Raw genomic sequence first — 20,192 nt, 5'->3', positions numbered from 1 at the left:
ACGGTAGAGGAATAGCCCTGGGAGACATGGACACAGGGGCAGTGTTGTGTGGCCAAAGGTGTGGAGACCACATTCCGCTCGCTATTCCTGCTAGCACAAACAAAATTAATCAAGCCCACCATCCAGCAAAGGCATTTTGAGGAGGCCACAGAGTTTTCTTTCACTGACCATGCCAGCATGTGTACATTTGAGCCATTTCCAGAGCCAGCAGGAAAGTTAATGGAGTATCCCTGGAAGTGTCCCAAGGCCAAGCTGGATGGGTCTCTGAGGAAACTGGTCTAGTGGAAGCTGTCCCTGCCCAAGGCAGAGGAATTGGAACAATACAATCCTTAAGGTCCCTTCCAACCCAAACCATTTCATGATCTTGAAAAAAACCAACCACCAAAAGTACTTCTAAAATAATAAAATGAGGGACAATACAAATGTAGAACTAAAAGGACCTCTGGGGTACAGAGCTTGGTCTGCTACCACAGCGAGGACATCATTTAATCCCTTCATAAACAGTCTTTATTTTCCCTGTGGAAGAGACATCCAGGCGTCGTGTGCAGCAATAAATTTCCCACTTAAATGACAATCTTTGACCAAACCACCCTGCATTGCAATAAACACTTACCCTGCCACCAAATACCTATATTTACACCCATAGCTATATATACATCTCTCTAAGCTGAATGGGATTCACTTACCTGCTGCCTCCGGGCAGGAAATTCGCATTTTAAGAACTTCTGGTCTCATTTATTGTATTGCTTTCTATTCCCACAACATCAGAGGAAAGGCAGCAGAAAAGGGTGGGGGAGTATCTTCTGGTTAAGAAGAAATTTATAAATGTGACAGGAAACATTAAACTCCTATTTTGTCGGACCAGGGACGAGGACATCCCCCCTCAGCAGGATTTTTAGAGAGCGAGGTGTTTCTAGGCTCTCCAGGTCTCTCTGACAATGGGGATGTATGCACGTCTCCCTTCTCTGGTCCTCTGGTATGCCTTTTTTTTTTTTTTTTTTTTTTGAGAGAAAATTCCTTCCTTCCCTTCATTTTATTAAAAATTCATCTCTTTTACAGTGAGCGGGGAAGGGGATTAGGATGTGGAAATAGCCAAGCCAGCAGAAATAGCTGCTTGACCAAGGCAACATTGAGTTCTTACTTGGGATCTTTAGGAATCTGGATTTTTTTTTCTTAGCTACTTTTAATAACATTTTAAAACTTTAATCATTTCTCCACATTACTTCCATGTTGCAGGAAAATATTCAGCAATTTCAAGGGAGTGCAGCAAAAACGCTCTCAGTTTTCTAATGAATCCCCTGAGAAAAAAGGCAGAAGAAAACGTAACATTATTTAGAAGTTAGAATTCAGGCAGGATTTAAGGGGTGTGTTTTGGAGTCTATAGAAATGACTGAGAAAAAACCAAAACAGGCTTGCTTTGGATATTATATAGCTGCATAAAAGCAAACCTTTCTGAAAGGGAAGTCAGCTGTAAAGCTGGGAAAAATCCAAGTAGCTCCCTGGTGTGTTTAAGCCAGAGCATAATGTGGTGACATTTTTGAGCCTGAAATGCCTATTGAGCTGTTATTTATACCCCAGCACAATTCTCCTTGCCCAAATCAGTTAATTCCCCAGAAAACTGCAGTTCACAGGACTAAAACTTCTGGACTCCTTGAAAATAAAACAGAGCATCTTTCTTTATCATCCTCCCAGGAACAGCTCTCCCATACTCCTACTTCTTTGTGGTCCCTGGTCATGAACCCAAAACCCAACACTTCCTGTTGGTAAGTCCAACATCCTAGTCCCAACATCTCTTTGTGTCCACCCCTCTGTCATCTCAGCCTGAGGAGAAGCTGCGAAGCCACCCACATCCCATTATTAATCTTATTTTGTGGTACAAACCAGTGGCTGGCAAACTGGGGTCCAAGGAATAGAGATAGTCCTGCAGTGGGCAACCCATGGTGCCCATCTCCCTCCTCCTGAGGCTGGCATGTCCTTAACTTGGGGTGGGTACAACAAAGTAGATGGGGGACAGGTGGAAATGTGGGTTTTCAGGAGAACATCCCACCCCTGACAGGGCAGCAGCAGCTCCAGAGAAAGGGAGAACCCCTCAGCACATCTGGAACTGCTCTGGTGCAAGGAGCATAGTGCCAGACTGAGCCCTGCCAGAGCATCCCATGGGAGATACACGGAGTTGAGGATTGGGCGGGCAAAGGTGAGATTTCCAGGGAGTCATGAGATGGGACATGCTTAAACTCTAAGAACCAGCTCCCCTCAGAGATTTGGTAACTGAGAGGGTCACACACACTTTCAGTTTTGACCTCATTCTGCTCAGAGCCAAAATGCAGCTCACCCAAATTCAGCCCCAGGTGCAGAGAAACACCTGAAGGTTTCCCCACGTTGGACATGCACTCTGAGCCTGAAGTGGACACATCTGGATGGAGAGCAGTGTGCCCTGGCACAGGAGGGTGAGAGACACTGCAGAGTGGGGTTTCTGCTTGGAAAAAGCCTTTGGAAAAGCCTCATTTCCTCTGCCCAGAGCAGCATTCCAGGGCCATGCAGCAAGGCTGCAGTGCCCCCTAGTGCTGTAATTGTAAGAATGATAATGATAATAACAATAAAGTAATAATGGAAACATCGAAGTTCCTGGCCACTTCTCCAGTATTTTGTTTATGCACTGAATAAGTCATAAACAATCGGGCTTATTAAAAATAAGGCTATGGTATTAGGAAACTGGATATTAGGAAAAATTTTTTAATGGAAAGGGCTGTCAGACTGTGGCACAGGTTGCCCAGGGCAGTAGTGGAATTCCCAGTCCCAGTCCCTGGAGGGATTTAAATGCCATGTGGACATGGCACTTGAGAACATGGGTCAGTGGTGGCCTTGGCAGTGCTGGGGGAATGGCTGGACTCAGCGATCTTATAGGTCTTTTCCAACTTCAATTTTTCTCTGATTCAGTGGTATGAAAAACCCACCAGAAGATCTACCCCTTCCTGCACATCTGACAAAACCTTCAGGGTTTATAAGCTTCAAGAATCATAGGGACTGTGCTCTGCCAACAGAGCCCAGGCCCATGGGAACCTGGGAGGTGATGACCTGAATGGGACATTTGCAGTCTTGGTCCAGACTTCTTCAGTACTCTGGAGATCTCCATGGCCTTGTCTGCCTTCCTTGGCAATGGTGACCTTAACTCTGGCACAGGAGTGATGCTGGAGGGGCTACAGATGACCACAGCAGTTTGCCCTCTCTGCCCCAGATGATGGTCACTGTCCACTGGGTTAAATGCAACAAAAGAAGGGCCACAGAAAGGCTGTGCCTCGCTGGAAGCCATGGCAAACCAAAAGCTTTTTACTCAGGAGCAGAGCTCTGACTCCCAATACGTTGTGACTTATACTAAAGTAAGTCTTGGCTCTTTGACAGGGACTTTCCACAGTGGTTTCAGCTGTTACTGTATTGGAAAGACCCTCGGGATATGGGCTTGTCAGGCAAGAAACCTTCCCTGAAGGCAGTGCTGTGCCCACACTCTGGGCAGATTCCAGCAGGAAGTGGGGGCCAGGAGAAGTAACCCCCCATTTTGGGGAGGCACCCCAACTTTTTCATAAGTGGTGAACACATAAAGGACATCAGGGTTAGACCCTGTGAGTGACAGCAGAGATACAGAGCACAAGGGGCACACTCCACATGGACCAGGCCACTCCCAGTGGGAGGGGATGCCAGGCAAAGGGATCAGCCCCCCTCAGATACACCAGCACAGAATAACCTGCTAGGAGAGGGCCACATTGCTATCAACTGTGACAGAGGAACAACCTGTGTTCCCTAACATGTTGTGTAAAATGGAAACTGCCTACCCTTGCAGTGCAGAAAGAGCAGGCAAGAGAAGAGGTGGCGAGGTGACAACTCCGTATGGTGATAGTGAATAACACCACAACACCAAAGACCTGTCTGTGGGCACCAAAGAGACCTGTTCTCCTGCTACCAGCTCCCTGGCAGTGATCTGCAGGGTTCCAGAACAAGCCCTCACACCAGTGCTGGACACTTATCTCCCCTCCTTGCCTGCAGAGCAACAGCAAAGGGGTTGCTTGTCCATCATCCATCCTCTCCCCCTGGACACCTGGGTTGGCTTATCTCTCTTTAGGAACCTTCCATATTTGACCAAATCCACATGAGAACTGGTCTGTCTCTGCACCCTACAGAGCTGACAGGGAAGGAACATGGGTACCTCAGATGAGAATGACCCAGCCCTTCCTAGACCCCTACACTAAGGTGCAACAAACCATATCCCAGTGTGTCCATGCCTCACCCGGGGCAGGAACCCCAAGTGACGAGCCCATGCACAGGTTCCACTTTTACTCACATGATCTCCACACTGAACTGTAAGGTCTGATTTGAAAATACTTGCCAGTGAGAAGGGGTCGCCAGGAAAATGGGCAAAGCTGCCTGTGGGTCCCTTAATTCAGGTAGTTTTCCAGCACCAGGAGAAAAGCAGCATAACATCAAGGCTAAAGGAAGAACCTTCAGCTTGCTTGTTTTTGCTTTCAAACATAGGCATGTGTGAAGAGTTTAAATAACAAATCTGTTTGCCTAAGCACCTATAGGCTGAACTACAAACCGGATCAGGAATCCTGGTGCTTCTAATCCTGTTTGGACAAAATCAGGAACACAGTGGTGCTAAGAGGAATGTGAGCAACTTAGAGTCTGCCTTTCTCCTAAGGAGCTTCTCCCTTGTTTCTCTTCCAACAAGGAAGCTGGATGACGACTGCAGCCAGAAGAGAAACAAGCAGTTTATTGTAACTGCAAGCATATGACAAAAAGGGTCAAGAATCAGTAAGGAAACGGAAGGAGATGAGCTGAAGGCAGCAATATGCCAAACCAAATGATATCAATGCCATCTTCCAAGTTTATCTCATTACAACAATAAAGCCCAATATGCCTTTCAAAAGTGCCACATTTCTACTTCCTGAAACACCAGACAAGGAGCAGCTGGACAATGAAAGCACATTCCCAGCATTCAGAGGAGGACAAGCTCATCCCAAAGGCATGCGTTTGGCAAATTGAAAGCCAAACTCTGCAATACACAAGTCCAGAAACAACTTGGGACATGTCCCAAAACTCTCTGCTTGTGTCTTGCAGCACTTACACCACAGCCCTGTGACATGCAGCCTCTGTGTCCTTTGTGAGTTACAGCAGTTCCACAGGAAGGAGCAGGATGGATCTTGCTCAGAAGAGCTGTGACTGCCCCATCCTTGGAAGTGTTCAAGGCTAGACTGGACAGGGCTTGGAGCAACCTGGGAGAGTGGAAGGCGTCCCTGCCCACGGCAGGGGGATTAGAAGGGAATGAGCCTTAAGTTCCCTTCCAACCCAAGCCATTCCATGATCCTATGATCTTCCAGAACATGACCTCTTGGGTTATTTTCTCTGGTAAATGTACATTTTGCCTAGGGCTTGCTTGCCAAGGACTCTGAAGACTAAATCTGGAACCAGAGTACTTGCATGTGACACATCCAAGCCTGAACAGCTTTCCAAGCGCTTGCCAAAGGGAGCAAAAGCAAAAGGCATCGAGTCGGCCCTCCCTGTGACATCTTCATGACGCAAAGGTGGTTATGTGGTCTCCTTCAACAAAACAGCTGATGTGGAAATGGAGAGGATGATAAAGACTCTTCCTGCACCTGAGCTGTGCCTCCCTATGCAGCAGATGCTCCCTGCTGTGCAGTAAAAAGCAGATCTTATGAATGGAGAACACTTACCTTCAAGAGTCATTTTTGGCAGCACTTTAGTGAATTAGTGCCCAAATCCTACTGCAGACTCTTATGAGTAAGGAGAGATGAAGAGGTTATGGCTCATGAGCTGAGCCAAGGCAATGACCTCATGAGCTCCTGGTCAGGAAACTTTCAAAAATAAAAACCTATTCATCAGTAAAAACAAGCACCTCAGATGGATTTTGAAAGGATGGGCCAAGAGAAAGCTTCAAATTATGAGTTGTGGCGAAGGAATTGTGAAGCCTGTGCATGTCCACGAGATGGCAGAGCACACCATGCTGTGATAGCATCCCCAAGGACTGGGATGCACAAATTCCGAACAAAAGAAGAGGATCTGGGGAAAGGTCACTTATTTTGCTTTGTTTATTTTTCCACCTTTTAATTGCCCAATAGTCATAGGCTTTCCCTGCAATATTTTGTTAAAATACTATTGATAGATTTCAGCAGAAAAAATCATGTGTTGGGGATATTAACACCCAGATATCCAGCACAGTCTGCTCAACCCCTAGACAACCACAATATTCTGCTTAATTAGGGACATCTCTGCATCTCTCTGTAGACACCCATACAGACCTGGATGTACACTGGAGATTAGTTCATGTCCTATGTCTATGGCACTTTAACACCAAAGGCACACAAATCTCCAAGCAGCCTGCAGGCAAGACTCCCTGCCTCTCTCAAACGTGGTACTTTTATCCTATCCATGGCTGCTGAAGAACACCCAGCAGCTAAACACTTCCATCTGAATCATGCTGGGGGATGCTTGGACCACCCCAGTTGTGCTGGAGGATGCCTGGACTGGTTCAGTCACACTGGAGGATGCTCAGACAGCCCCAGTGGAGCTAAAGGATGCTCAGACTAGCCCCTCCATCTGTGCATGCCTGCTGCAAGCAACCCGTGAGCTCTCAAGCACAGACAGAACAGGAGTTTATATATTACCAGTTCCTCAGGATGCAACACCCATGAACATAACAACCCCACGGGGTGAAGGATTTTCCTTTCAGAGGCTCACACAAAGGAATATCTTCCCTTATGCCCCCCTCCACTGCTCTACAGAGCCATTTAAAACAAGGGATGAGGAGCAGTAAAATCACTGTCAGCATTGCACGGCTGCATTCAAATCCAGTTAACAATGATATGTCAGGATTAAGCCAGCTGTCTGCAAGTATTTCACTTGTCCATGTTGAAAAAGATAAACCCTCACCCAGAGCCACCTGGATCCTAGCTCCCACAGACACATATGACTGGCTGTACATGCCAAGGTAAGCATGTCTGCAAATCAATGCAGCACTGCACGAGTCTGCCTGAGGCACAAACAAAACATCAAATCCAGCACTCCCACTAGGTCTTCCAGCTTAGAGATGTCACACTAATAATTAAGCCAGATATTAATGTATATATTGGAATTAATTCATTGTATTCAATGTACTCTTAGGACATGATGAAATGATAGCCAGACCAGGAGGACGTGGCTTATTTAACAGCTGTTGATTAAAACCTCCTTGAAGATAATCAGCTCCTTGCACCAAAGATGGTTTAATTCTTTATTTCCAATTATTCCCTGGGGAAACTAACCTTATTTTGTAGAATTAATGGGGTTTGTATCAGCTGAACCTGATGCTTTTTCCCTGTGACCTAAAGTCCAGACATACCAAACATGGAAGAGACTGAGCAGGAAGCAGCTGCAGGCAGCGCTCCTCCCTGCCAAAGTCAGCTGCCCTTCTCCACTCCTTCATGTAGTCAGTGCCAAATAGTTCACCCAAAAGAAACAGTAAGGCAGATTGTCACATGGTCTGCAGGATGAGCAAAGCTATTCCTCACATGATGTGTGAGCAAGAAGCCTGGCTGCCGGAATCCGAAATGCAGGAACTCTCAGAACTTTGGGCCTGTAAGCCAAAGCTTAGAATTAAACACAAGACTTGAGACCTTGGAAAAGGTCCTAAACTTAAGTACTAAAAGTGAGAATGTAAATTTATAGTTTAAGGCAGAGACATGTAAAGCTAAGCAGAAGAAAGTTAAGAATTTTAGAGTTTAAGATATATAAAAAATAAAGTAGTTACAGAGGTGAACAAGGAGTTTAGAATGCAGTGCTGTAGGTTTGTGTATCATTACATGACTGGCTAAGAAATTTTACACTGTAGTATGAGTCCATAAAATGAAATATTTAAGGATCAGGTCAAAACCATAAATATCCTTGTTGGCAGTTTATTGTTTATTAGTTAATAAATCCTTAAAAGGTCTTATAACTAGAGGTCTTGTGACCTTCTGAACCATGCAGTGAAGATGTGGCAGCCTTCCTGCCTATGTAAAAGATTAAAAAATTTAAAAAAAATCAAATCACACCATCTAAGCCAACTTAGAGGTCCCATCTCTAATTCATTCAAAATTCCCACACCCTGAGCTCTTGGCTCAGCACTGAAAAGGGTATCACTACCACAGCACATGAGATGTTTTCATCCTTGCCTCTGGAGGCAAAGAGGTTTCAGCAAAAACACACTGAGCATCCTCTGAAACTTGCCTAGCTTAGGGAACTCAGCTCCTTTGAGGACTAGGGCTCTGTAAAATGGAAGACTATATGATGCTGACAAATTGACTTTTTCAACCTGACTTCTGAACTGGAGGGTCTCATCCTGCTATTCCACAACATTCATGCTTCAGAGGTCATTTAACTAGAACTGCCAAAACTGCAAAGAGAGGTCTGGGCAAAGAACAGGCTGGAGAGAACACACATGTGGATTACCACTGCATATAAACATGGGCACCACTCCAAAGGGGCAATACCTCGGTCAGCACACAGGCACTGCTGGCTTCCTGGCAGCAACTTATTTTGGAGCTGTCAGGAGGGGTTGATGCTTTTCAGAATCTCCTTTTCTTTAACATATACATCCACATGTATACATATAGAGGTATATACTGCCCTCAGTGTATCACCTCTCAACAAAGTCTGTGCGGTTACTGCCCTTGCCCAGCAACAGCACCTGAAACCACAGGCACAAATCTCCATCTCAACCCCTAAAGGACCACAGCCCAGCAGCTCTCCCACTCCTGAGGAGGTTTCCTAAGGGAACAGAAGGCAGGGAAGCCTCTGATGCCGGTCCTGCTGGTCCCCACCATGGCAGGGGCAGATGTCCTCATCACCTACCTGCCACACTGGAAGGACTTTCTCTATGTCGTTCAGGTTGATGCTGTCACCATCCTCATATTTCCCCTTTCCAAGCCTGTGGCAAGAGGAAAACAAAACAAAAGCATGTGAAAACTCGTTGGAGACGAGTTAATTTTCTATTACAGCACAAGGGGAATATCAGCTGCTGCTGCAAAGGCCTCTCATGGAAACAAAGAGGCTATCTCTGGAGCAAGTGTGCTGTGCCTCCAAAACACTCCCACGCAGGCGTAAAGCTGTTAATACAAAATTAAATGCTTTGCTCAGTCCTCTCCACCTGCACCATCTGCCACAGCTTGCAAACACTTTTGATAGTAGCAGCAGTGAGAAAACCACGGGCAATCCTGAGGCCAGGGTGACTAGATTTCCAGACCAAGCAAAACTGAAAGCACAGCCCACCTGGACAGCAGAAATGAGAGCACAAAGGGAGTAATGAAAAATGTTTCCTTTGAAGCGCTGCTCATTTGCTGGTCTCCATGGGAGCTCCAGCTCCCCTAGTGAGAAAGGTGTTGAAAATCAGCAAACACACACCTCAGACAGGAAGCAGCAATCAATATAAATATAAACAGACAATTTGAAAGACAAAGAAATTGGGATGAGAAGTCAAGCACTTATACACCATACACAGAAGTGCCAGTTGAAGAACTTTCTTGGAACAAGAAATGCAAAAAACAATCCAAAGATAATTTTTAGTTGGGTGCAAAGAGTTTGTGATGATAGAGAAAAAGAAATGGTCAATACTTATCATCCTTCTACGTTCACAAACAACTGAGATGATATTTCTTTATTATGCAAGAATGATAATTTTTTTTTTGTCAGTTAGAAGCAAGATACTGTTAAATAAAGTACAGCAGAGACTTTGATAGTGCAGACTCAGGTAATCAGCGCCTAGAAGACAGAGAAAAACGGATTTTGGAATCAGAAAAAATGGGAGAAAAATTGAGAAAAATGGCACATGCTGAAGTACCAGGCTCAAAATGTCAGCTGGGAAGGGAAGCAATTTAATTAACCTTAACCAACTTGAGCACCCTGGTTTAGTAAAAGGTATCTCTGACCATGGCAGGGGGGCTGGACTAGGTGATCTTGAAGATCCCTTCCAACCCAAACCTGTGAGTCTGTATTTATTGGAAATAAGAGATGCTCAACAACTGACTTACCATCATAGATGAAATACTGACTTTGACTTACAAAGGCAAAAATATAGTGTGCATACACATACAGAAACACACATCTGAAAAAATATATTTATATCTATGTATTTACATAGATAAGAAAAATCATGTCACACATCTGGGGACAAACAAATGGCAGCTGCAGGTGCAGAACACAAGTGTATTGTAGGAAAAGGTCATCTGAAAAGGGTGGGAGGGTCCCAGTCTGAATTTCTGATGCTGAACTGTGGCAAAAAGGCAGGGGATGAAGAGGAGGCAGGGATTAGGGGGATGAAGGCAGCTTTCCTCTGGAGACAGTATGGCTGAGCCCCAACTACAGGACCACAGGCAGCGCTGGCAGTTGCGTTTCAAAGAGGCCGTAGGGAAATTCCTTGGAGTACCTGAAAAACTCAAGTGATACATGTGCTTGGGAGATACCTGGAATGAAGAGAAAATGCCAGCTACAAAAGGATGTTTGATCTGGAAGAGTACAAGCAGAGCAAGAGCTAGCACTTGAAATTAAAGCCAGATGAATTCAGGTCAGAAACACGGTGCAGCTCCCCGCTTTTTCTTAACTGTTCCACTAGTGATTGTTCAGCCTGCCACCAAACAGCATCTCCCAATAAAAGCAGGTGTCTCCCTAGAGGAAAACGCTTTACCCAACCAAAAGTCACTTGAGGTCACACAAATGGATGCAACTACATGGCCAGCCTTGGGCAACTGATCAGACTGAGGAATAAAATGGTTCTTTTAGTGCTGAAAACACACACAGAACAGCATAGTCCTTTTTTTTTTCCCTATTATGTTTTTCACTGCACAGCTAAATTTTTAAAAAAAGCTTCCCATTCAAGCAAGAGGGAAAAATGCCTAGCTAGCAGGTGGAGATTCATGGAGGCTCAGCAAGCTGAATCTCGGCACAGATTCACCATGGAGAGCTGATGAATGCACAATACAGTCAGCTTTAGAAATTAAAAAAGTAAGAACAATTTTGTCTTTCTTTGTGCTTCCTCTGTCCTAGCCAGGTTACTTACATGGCATGCATTTTGGAACATGCACTGTTTTGTTCTGATAGCATCTGCTTAACTTTTCTGCAGACACACTAATTTTTACTCCATTTTAACAGCTGTAATATTTAGGAGTGATTAAATATCTCACCTCCACACTGCCTCCTCTACCTGTTTGCAATGTGGGCATTCACAATATATCAGGAACCAGAGGAAAAACACAACACCAACCCTGCTCCATCCTCCCTGCACACAGCAGCTGTCACTGACAGGATCACCTGGCAAGTGCCATCAACCATGGAGCATATTATATCTTCTTTTACAGAGGAAGCACATTATATCTTATTTTACAGAGGGCCCCATTCATCTCATTTTTCAAACTCATCTGAAAAAATGGGATTGAACTTGACTAAGAGACTTAGTGACTTAGAAATTTAGTGTTATGCTGTTCCAAATGTTCTGAAAATTGCTCTTTATAAACCTGCAGTATACCTTACAAAAGAGAAAAAAATGTTGTCTGAGTTTTCTTGTCCCTGTATGGTATGGGAGCCTACTGCAGATGCTGAGCTTGGGCTGGTATGGGATTTCTGGCCTGGCTGGATGTTTCTAATTGTTTCCAATCAACTGTTCTAATAACAATTCTAAACTTGTCTTCTAAACAAGATGTGCAGACCAGGCACATGGCACTGGCCAGTACTTTGGCAAAACCAAATTATCAGCAGAAAAATGTCTCCAAGAGAAGATTTCCATCCCTGCAAACAACATGGCGGTGATGGAACATCAGCTGCAACCCCATCTTTTAGACCTCTTACAATTTTTTTCCTTCCTCTACGCCCTGAGTGATAGCATAAGGAAAACCCTATCTATAGAATTATGGAATTGTTATGGTTGGAAAAGACCTCTAGAAGCACCAAGTCCAAGCATTCCCTTGGCCCTGCCAAGGCCCCCACTGACAAATGTCCCCAAGTGCCACATCCATGGTTTTTAAATCTCTCCAGGGATGGAGACTCCACCCCTGCCCTGGGCAGCTGTGCCAGGCCTGGACAACCCTTTCCATGAGGAAACTGTTGTTAACATCCAACCTACACCTCTCCATATGCAACATGAGGCCTTTACCTCTTATCCTGTCATTTGTAACAGGGGAGAAGAGCCCAACTCCCACCTGGCTGCACCCTCCTGTCTGGGAGTGATTGTTCTCTCCAGCTGCAGAGAACCTGCAGGGAATATCCATCTAAGCAATGCTGGTGAGCCACTTAGTGCCAGCACACATTTACTTGGTTTGACCAACCAACAACCAGTAAGGAATCCAGAAATACCAGGGAAACCTGTGGAGGCTGTCACAACCAAAGGGAGCTGTTGAATGTTTTCACAGTTTTATGAAACACATTGAGGCTCTCTCCTTCCCTGAACTCTTGCTGGGAAGAACAGTGTCATTCACAGGAACTGTAACCAGGTCAGCACTAAGCCAGGATCTCTCCTCCAATATCCAGAGATGTCTAAATTTGGAACACCAGGATCTAGGAGACTTGGATCCAGAGTTATTCAAACACTGAGATGTATCAGGGAATGCAAAAATGCAGAGAACTGGATGACAGAGGAGCCAGACAGACTGATCAGGGCATTCTCAAACTCTCTGAATAGTCCAGTGCTTCTTCCCATGTCCCATACATGAGGTGTGTCACCAAGCCAGAGTTCCTAGAGCAAGGGAGAAGTTAGAGACCTTCCTGGAGGGCACAGTATTGCAGACACAGCACTCACCCTTCTCTGTCTATGTGAGGCAGTGGGTGTTTGGAGGTGTTTCGCAGCTTTCTGTGAAACTGGGTGAAATCTAGTTTTTCAGGCTGCAAGTCCCACGTTGCACCACTAGGAAAGAAAAACAGGGAAAAACAGAGAAAGGAAGTCCACTACCTACTAATTAAACACCACTGAGCTGAAAAGCAGAGGGCACACTGGAGCCTGCAGACAAGGAAAGCTGGCATTTCTGGAAGCACCACTTCCCACTCCCTGCTACAGAGCACGTGGATGTGAGCATCCAACCTTCACACTGATGCATCTCTTTTCATATTTTCTTGTTTCTTAGATATGCTGAGTTCTTGGGGCTTGATCTAAGCCTCTAATTTTGATACAGAAGACACCCTGCAAGATATACTCGCTCTCTGTACCAAGAGGGTAGGTATTGCAACAGGTCCATGAAATTATTTTCTCTCTGGTCCTGCACAACCTGTCTGCTCTAGTGACTCAAGGTTATGCAGATTATGCATAAAACTGGACAGGAAGGATATTTCACTGCTTTCACTGAGACAGCAGCTGAAGAGTTCTTCCCAGCAGTTAAGAAGCCAACACATAATGGTAGCTTCAACTAATGGGAGAAGAAAATGCCAGAGCAGCAGCTCAGAGCTGATTCAAATCTTGCCTGTGCAGTTCTGGGGTGATATAAGTAATTATACTGGTCCTGGTTTCATGTGTTTGGACTGCAAACCCATCCAGTGGTCTCTCCAAAACACACAGGATGCTTTAAATAGACTGTGTTTGGTGCTACAGGCTAAATGGGGATGGGGAGGAGGAGCAGTGATGTCAGCCTTACCAGGGTATTGTCTGGTGCCTGGGTACCAGCAGGATGGACATACCAGCAAGGGCTAAGACAAGGCATGGTCCATCCTAAAAGTCCACCTGTCTCTTAAAGCAATTTAAAACCAGCTTACCTGAAGGAGTCAAAGGTGTTGGCAGCCCAGATGTCTGTGCCCAGCATGTCAAGGTTGCTCTCCTTGTTGCCATTCTAGGAGAGATGGAAAGGTGATTACTTGTCAGGAGGCACATGGAGCTATCCTGACCAGGGCACAGCCTCTCCTACCAGCCAGGGAGGTGTCTTGCTCTACAGAAGGGATCCTGCACTCCTGTGTGAATCTATGCAATGCAGAGACCCCTCACCTGCTGCAAAAGTGCACCGTGAAGGTAAGGAGTGACAGTGTCAGCCTTGGGGACACAGAGCTGTGCACAACATGGAGCAGACAATGCACAAGCTCAGCTCTGACTCCAGCCGTCTTCCTGCCCCATGTCCACAACCACGATCCAACAAGGTCCAGGGGCCAGGCTGAGATTCACAAAATCACAGAATCATTTAGGTTGGAAATGACCTCCAAGATTGACTCCAACCTGTGCCTGATCCCCACCGATCACCCAGCCCAGAGCACTGTGTGGAACATCCAGTCATTCCTAGGACACCTCCAGGGATGGGGGCTCCACCACTGCTCTAGGCAGCCTGTTCCAAGGCTTAACAATCCTTTCCATGACAAAATTCCTCCCCATGCCCAGCCTGGGGCCGTTCCCTCTGCTCCTGTCCCTGTTCCCTGGGATCACAGCCTGACCCCCCGACTGTCCCCTCCTGTCAGGAGCTGTGCAGAGCCACAAGGTCCCCCCGAGCCTCCTTTTCTCCAGGCTCAGCCCCTTCCCAGCTCCCTCAGCCTCTCCTGGGGCTCCAGCCCCTTCCCAGCTCCGTTCCCTGCCCTGGACACGCTCCAGCCCCTCGGTGTCTCTGCTGTCCTGAGGGCCCAGAGCTGTCCCCAGCACTGGAGGTATCTCAGCAGGGCCAGCACAGGGACAGGCACTGCCCTGGGACTGTGTCACAGCCTGGCTGGGACAGCCCAGGGCCATTGCCCACCTGGGCACCCTGGGCTCATGTCCAGCTGCTGGCACCAGCACTCCCAGAGCCTTTCCCCATGGGCATTATAAGAAATCTCCAGCCAGCTGTGAAACACCTTGAAGTTTCCTGGGCAGGCAGCTGCTTTTGTCAAAATGACAAAGTATGAGCATCTAAAGCAAAGACCTCACATACATTATTCAAAGCCCCTTCACAGTCATCAACCCTCACATGTCCCCCCTGCACAAAGAGGGCTGTCCCCTCCACCCTTTACAGGTGAAGTAAAGCAGGTTGGATTTTGCCATTCAAGACCATTCAAGAAATCAGACTTGACTTAGTCTGGAGGTATTGAATGCACTGCACATAAGGAGCCCATATTAACCAATTTTCCCTTCAACATTTCTTATTCAGATTACTCATAATCCTGCACATATTCAGATTATTTAAGCAATTCAGTCCAAATGGTCCCACTCTGGCACAATATGTGCTAGAGAAGGTGGATTCCATCTCTTCCCCATCATATAACTTCTGTCATTTTCAAGTATTATTAATATTAACCAAGACATTAGAAACTCATAAAAAATGTGACTATTTCTTAATGAAGTCTCGGAGGTCAATCTGCTTGCCACACTTTCCCAACCAATGTCAGGGACACATGTCCTTAGTGAACAGATGGTTACACTCTGCAGTCATTTCCAGCAGAACCAATTTAGACACCAGAAACTCCAAACACAGACACACTGCTCCCTTTTTAGTCTCCTCCAAGGGGTTTATGGATTATGATTTTAACCCCTGGGGATCTGCATGTCTCTGCTCAGAAACAAATTACCAGAAATACATAACTCCCGTGATAAGTTACAGAAGATGAGCTTTTTATTTTAGGCAAATGTAAGCACGATTTTCTCCCACCAAGGAGAGGAATTAGTTTCCTAAATCCTTCCAAGCATGCAAATGCAGTGTAATGGAAGCACACATGTGCAGGTTATCATAGCTGACACACAAAGAAGAGACAAACCATTTTCAGGCGGTGAGGAGGTCAGGCAGGTCCAACGCAGCAGTTGGACACTCCCACCCAGACCTGGTCCTCCTAGAAGATGTCCCCATAACTTCTTGGAGACACCCCAAGCATCAGCCAGACTCCATAAAATGGCACCAGGGCCAGTGATAACACACCTTGTCATTAAGCCTGAGTCACTGTGGCCATTTCAAGACACCCTTTTGGTCTTCTATGACCTGTCTTTAGAACTAGTCTCTATCAGCTCACAGGACATGGAGCAGCCTTGCAGCACTGAGCTGCAGGGAGCCTCCTAAAATGCTCACAGCACAATGCCAACACTTAATAATAAGACTTCAAAAAGCCAATTCTCAAATCCAGGTACAAAAAAGAAGATTAAAAATGGCATGTATTTAAGAAAAGCAGTGACTTGCTGTCAGTCCCCCCAGGACTTCAATTATAACCATCAGCAATTTTACCATGAAGCTCCCAGTGACCCAACCCTCAGCTTTAGATAATCTTTTTCACTGAGGAGTTAGTATTGCTGAAAATTAATTAATTCACTCGGAATGATAATTGAGAGAGACGCTTTTGTGAGTAACACCAATACTCTGAGACATGAGACATCCAGAAAAGCAGATCCTGCACACAGTCTGGGTTAAATGCACGTCCACAACCTCTGTCCTCCTGCTCCTGTGGGCACAAATGACCTCCATGCACTGCTGCCCAGTCCCTGGAGCTGCCCACACAAACAGGGACAGGCCCACGTGGACTCTGGCTGTTTACCATGCATGCAGCTTCAGCAAATTCCCCACAAAGTCAGCATTTGCAAGCACGCAGCAGCTTTACAAAGCCCAGCTCAGCGTCACACCTCTTGCTGCTCCTCATTACCATCCTCCAGAAAACAAATATGAGATCATGCCCTTTGCTGCACAGCTGCAACCAGGTTAAATCATCACTGCACACAGAACAACACCAAGTGGCCACCTGGGCCCCTGCTATAAATTCAGGGATTATCCTGTGCCATGTATTACTGAAGCATTTTTCAGTTCTGAGCTTGAGGAGCTTCCCCCACTTTTCCTCCTTCTCAGCTGCCTACAACCCCTGGCTGCACTTTGGTAGAAAATAAAAAAAAAGATGAGATAGATACTGAACTGTCTGAAAAGGCTCCAATTCAGGGCTTCCTTGTTGAAAACTGCAATTTTTCAGGTGAACAATACAGATAAAAATACAGAAATTTTGAAGAAGACAGTATCATCCTTGCTCAAAGAGGAAAGGATATGTTGAGTCTCATTCCCACCAGAAAGGACCATCACTTTCTAGGTACAACCTGGTTCTGTGGGTCTTTTCCCACCACAGCATGACTCAGAAGGAAAAGCTATTTCCTCAAGATCTTCAGGAGGATGAAATGGATGAATGGACCAGGACTTTGACCACTGATTCCAAACCTCAGAGTCTGCCATCCACTTCTGGCACAAGTGGTGCTCACATGTGCATAAAGGAGAACGACTCCAAGAGAAGACAGGACACAGGCTGGCTGAAATTAACATGAATGGTCCCTTGTCTGAGTTCTAGGATGGACCTAAACCCATATAAAAGTTAATTCTTAGAGTCTTTTGCAGGGTAGGAATGTAACTCCCCATATAGCCCTGCAGACAGCTCACACAGAAAGCAGCTGGACTTAAGGTCACCATTTAACACCACCTATGGGCTGTCCACTCATCTTTCAACTTCTGATGAAGACCTGCCAGCAAATAATTACAGACATCTCTTGATTTCTCAAAACTGAAATACTCCAAGACTTCAGGAAAAAAAACCTGATTTCCTTTGCATTTAACCAGCTGGCTATGGACTTCTTTCCCAAAGTTAAGGCAATCAGCACACCTCAGTGGGTCACAAACCATAAGTGAATTAAAGAGGTCTTTGAAGAGTCCTTCCCAGCTGACATGCACCCACACCTCGTGTGACACACACCACAAACATGTCGTGAGGGGGATGCCTCCAAGAAGCAGCAAGCACGGGACACAGCTTCAGCATGTCACCTCCAGGTATACCTTGGCTGATTGCCTGAACTGGCTGCTTCTCCTGTGGCTGCCAGACCTGGATCCAGAGCCCTGCCTGGAGCTTGACCCCGGCCGGGATCCTGTGCTCCCACTGCTGCTGTGATCCCACTCTTCCTGAAAACAACAAACAGGTTGCTTTAGTCAAGGGCCACTCCATCCCACACGCCCCAAAGTCACTGACCTGATGGAACAGGAGAGCTCCAGCTCCCAGGCCACTCGTGCCTGCACCTACAAAACCATGCCCATGAGCAGCATTCTTATTGTGGGGCTTCCTTTGACTCCTTTAACATGTTCTATTTACAGATTGCAAAGGGATGTCACTGTGGGAGGCTCTGATGAGGACAAGATTTGGCCTCAGTACTCTAGTGTATGCATGGGGAAAAATAACATTTACCTTCTCTATCTTCATGACCATTAACTATGCATATTCATCAAACCCACAGCCTGTAAAGCTGCTGAAGGGCATTTGGACAATGTCCTTAATAACACACTTTAACTTTTGGTCAGCCCTGAACTGAGCATGCAGTTGGACTGGATAATGGTTAGTATCTCCCAGCTGAAATATTCTGTTCTATTTTACTCCATTCCATTCCATTCCATTCCATTCCATTCCATTCCATTCCATTCCATTCCATTCCATTCCATTCCATTCCATTCCCCTCCCAGGCCCAAATAAACTTCTCAGTCAGTTTTCCCACTGCTCAACCCACTGTTGGAGTCCAGTTATTCACATGGCTGAGGACTCTTAAGTTCACCAGGAGACTCATTACACAAATAACTATTTTTTTTCTCTTAAGGAGCTGTGCCTGATGTTCTCCTTTATTCTCTAACTTGTTGTGCTGTCAAGCAAACTGCAGGTTTCTTGTTCAGCCCTCAAGGCATAATGACTCATCTGAAACCAGAATAACTCACCTGACCAGCTCTACCCAAACACCCCATAAGGTACTTGGGGAGAAAGGTGGATAATGTCATGGCAATTGCTCCAAAAGCTTTGCTCAGAGACTTGGGAAAGACTTTTGAAGTGACCTAAAATAATTAAAACACCACGATACCACCAAATGCAGAATATTCAAATCTTCCAAGTACTCTGAAAATCTGGGTAATACAAAGGGAAGCCTGTGTTTTAGGGCTGGTGTGAGGGCTGACAACTTCAAGAGGGTTTCTCATGTCTCAGATGTTCTCATGGGGCTACACGAGGTCCTGCAGACACTGCCATGGGCTAAGGCAAAGGCAGGGCCACCTCAGCCTTCAAAGCCAAAAGGATTCACCACTGAAACTGCTTTTGAACACAACAGCCAAGTCCAGGCGAGTAACTTCAGGGCACAGACCAGGTCCCAGCTCCACCACTGCCACCTGATTTGGATGAGGCAGGAAGACAACTGCACAGCAGAACCTGAACTACCTGGGGTGATGCTACCCAGTGGTCCAGAATGGACCCTGATGCACATGAAACATGGAAGTGTTCACCCAACACAAGGAATTGGAAGCAAAACACTCCAGTGCTGGTTTCTGCATCACTCCAGCTGGACATTCCGCACCCTACAACCTAGTAAGTTTCAAGCAAGTTCAAATACATTGTGGTATTGACCTTAAAAGAGGCAATTAACTAGTTTTTCAGTTGTAGATAAATGAAATTGGAAAGGTTGTGGTTATTTCCACTGACAGTTAAGGCACCTTCTTCTTCCCTTCTTATCACACCCTGACCCAAATCTCCCAATGGCTGAGAAATACCAAATGGCACAAAAAGAGGTGTTCAACTGGCATGAAGGGAAAAAAACCGTGGTGGATGTCAGGCAGGCCACCTTAGGAAGGCCTGGGAAGAGCCAACCTTGTAGGCATCATTAGAAGTGAGAAATACCTCCTTTGACATGGGAAATATGTGCACCAGCTGAAAACGTGGTTGAGAGAAATGCACCTTCATGCTTGATGTTTGCAGGATTAATTGTATCCTACACACTGAACATCTTGTTCACACACAAACACAAGATTTCTGTGTCAAATGCTGCAGGTCAGCACATGCACCTTTTGCTTTGAAAGACTGGAAATAAAAACTGTTCACTTATATTCAGTAGACCCATCTTTTAGGAGTGGTTTTCTGCAGACAATCCAAGATGTTGTAAATTCCAGAAATGAAGACGTTATGAGAAACGATATTGGTATCATTATGAATTAATGTCCACCAAGAAAAGCCACTGAATACAGCACAAACCACTTAGATCACAATCACAGGTGATTTTAATAAACCAGCTTGTTTCCTGGCTCTAAGTCATGGCCTGGGGCTTTCTCTCTGTCTACCTTCCTCAACTTTATCAAGCACTGATACTAATACAGAAAACCAAATTGTTTTTTAAATAAAATTGCTACACTAAAAACTGCTGAAATGTCTGCTGAAGATGCTAACAGTCCCAGAACTGCCTTAATACACTCATGTTCAAACTCACCAGCACA

The 20,192-nt window shown here is 45.7% G+C and overlaps 1 protein-coding gene across 5 annotated transcripts in view; it reads right to left on the bottom strand.

Moving 5' to 3' along the window:
* CTIF (cap binding complex dependent translation initiation factor) overlaps window positions 1-20,192 on the bottom strand; it is a 135,519-nt gene that overhangs the window by 87,073 nt on the left and 28,254 nt on the right. For 4 of the 5 annotated variants that reach the window (XM_050986718.1, XM_050986719.1, XM_050986720.1 and 1 more), the window contains exons 4-7: window positions 17,736-17,858; window positions 13,753-13,826; window positions 12,809-12,913; window positions 8,878-8,953 (exon numbers count right to left, since the gene is read on the bottom strand). In XM_050986718.1, the coding sequence (XP_050842675.1) occupies window positions 8,878-8,953; window positions 12,809-12,913; window positions 13,753-13,826; window positions 17,736-17,858 (378 nt within the window). The remainder of the gene's footprint in view (window positions 1-8,877; window positions 8,954-12,808; window positions 12,914-13,752; window positions 13,827-17,735; window positions 17,859-20,192) is intronic. The other variant, XM_050986722.1, reaches the window with a different exon arrangement.

Source organism: Serinus canaria, chromosome Z, assembly GCF_022539315.1.
Source record: "Serinus canaria isolate serCan28SL12 chromosome Z, serCan2020, whole genome shotgun sequence".
Classification (NCBI taxonomy): domain Eukaryota; kingdom Metazoa; phylum Chordata; class Aves; order Passeriformes; family Fringillidae; genus Serinus; species Serinus canaria.
This window is presented reverse-complemented; position numbering and strand designations above follow the sequence as displayed.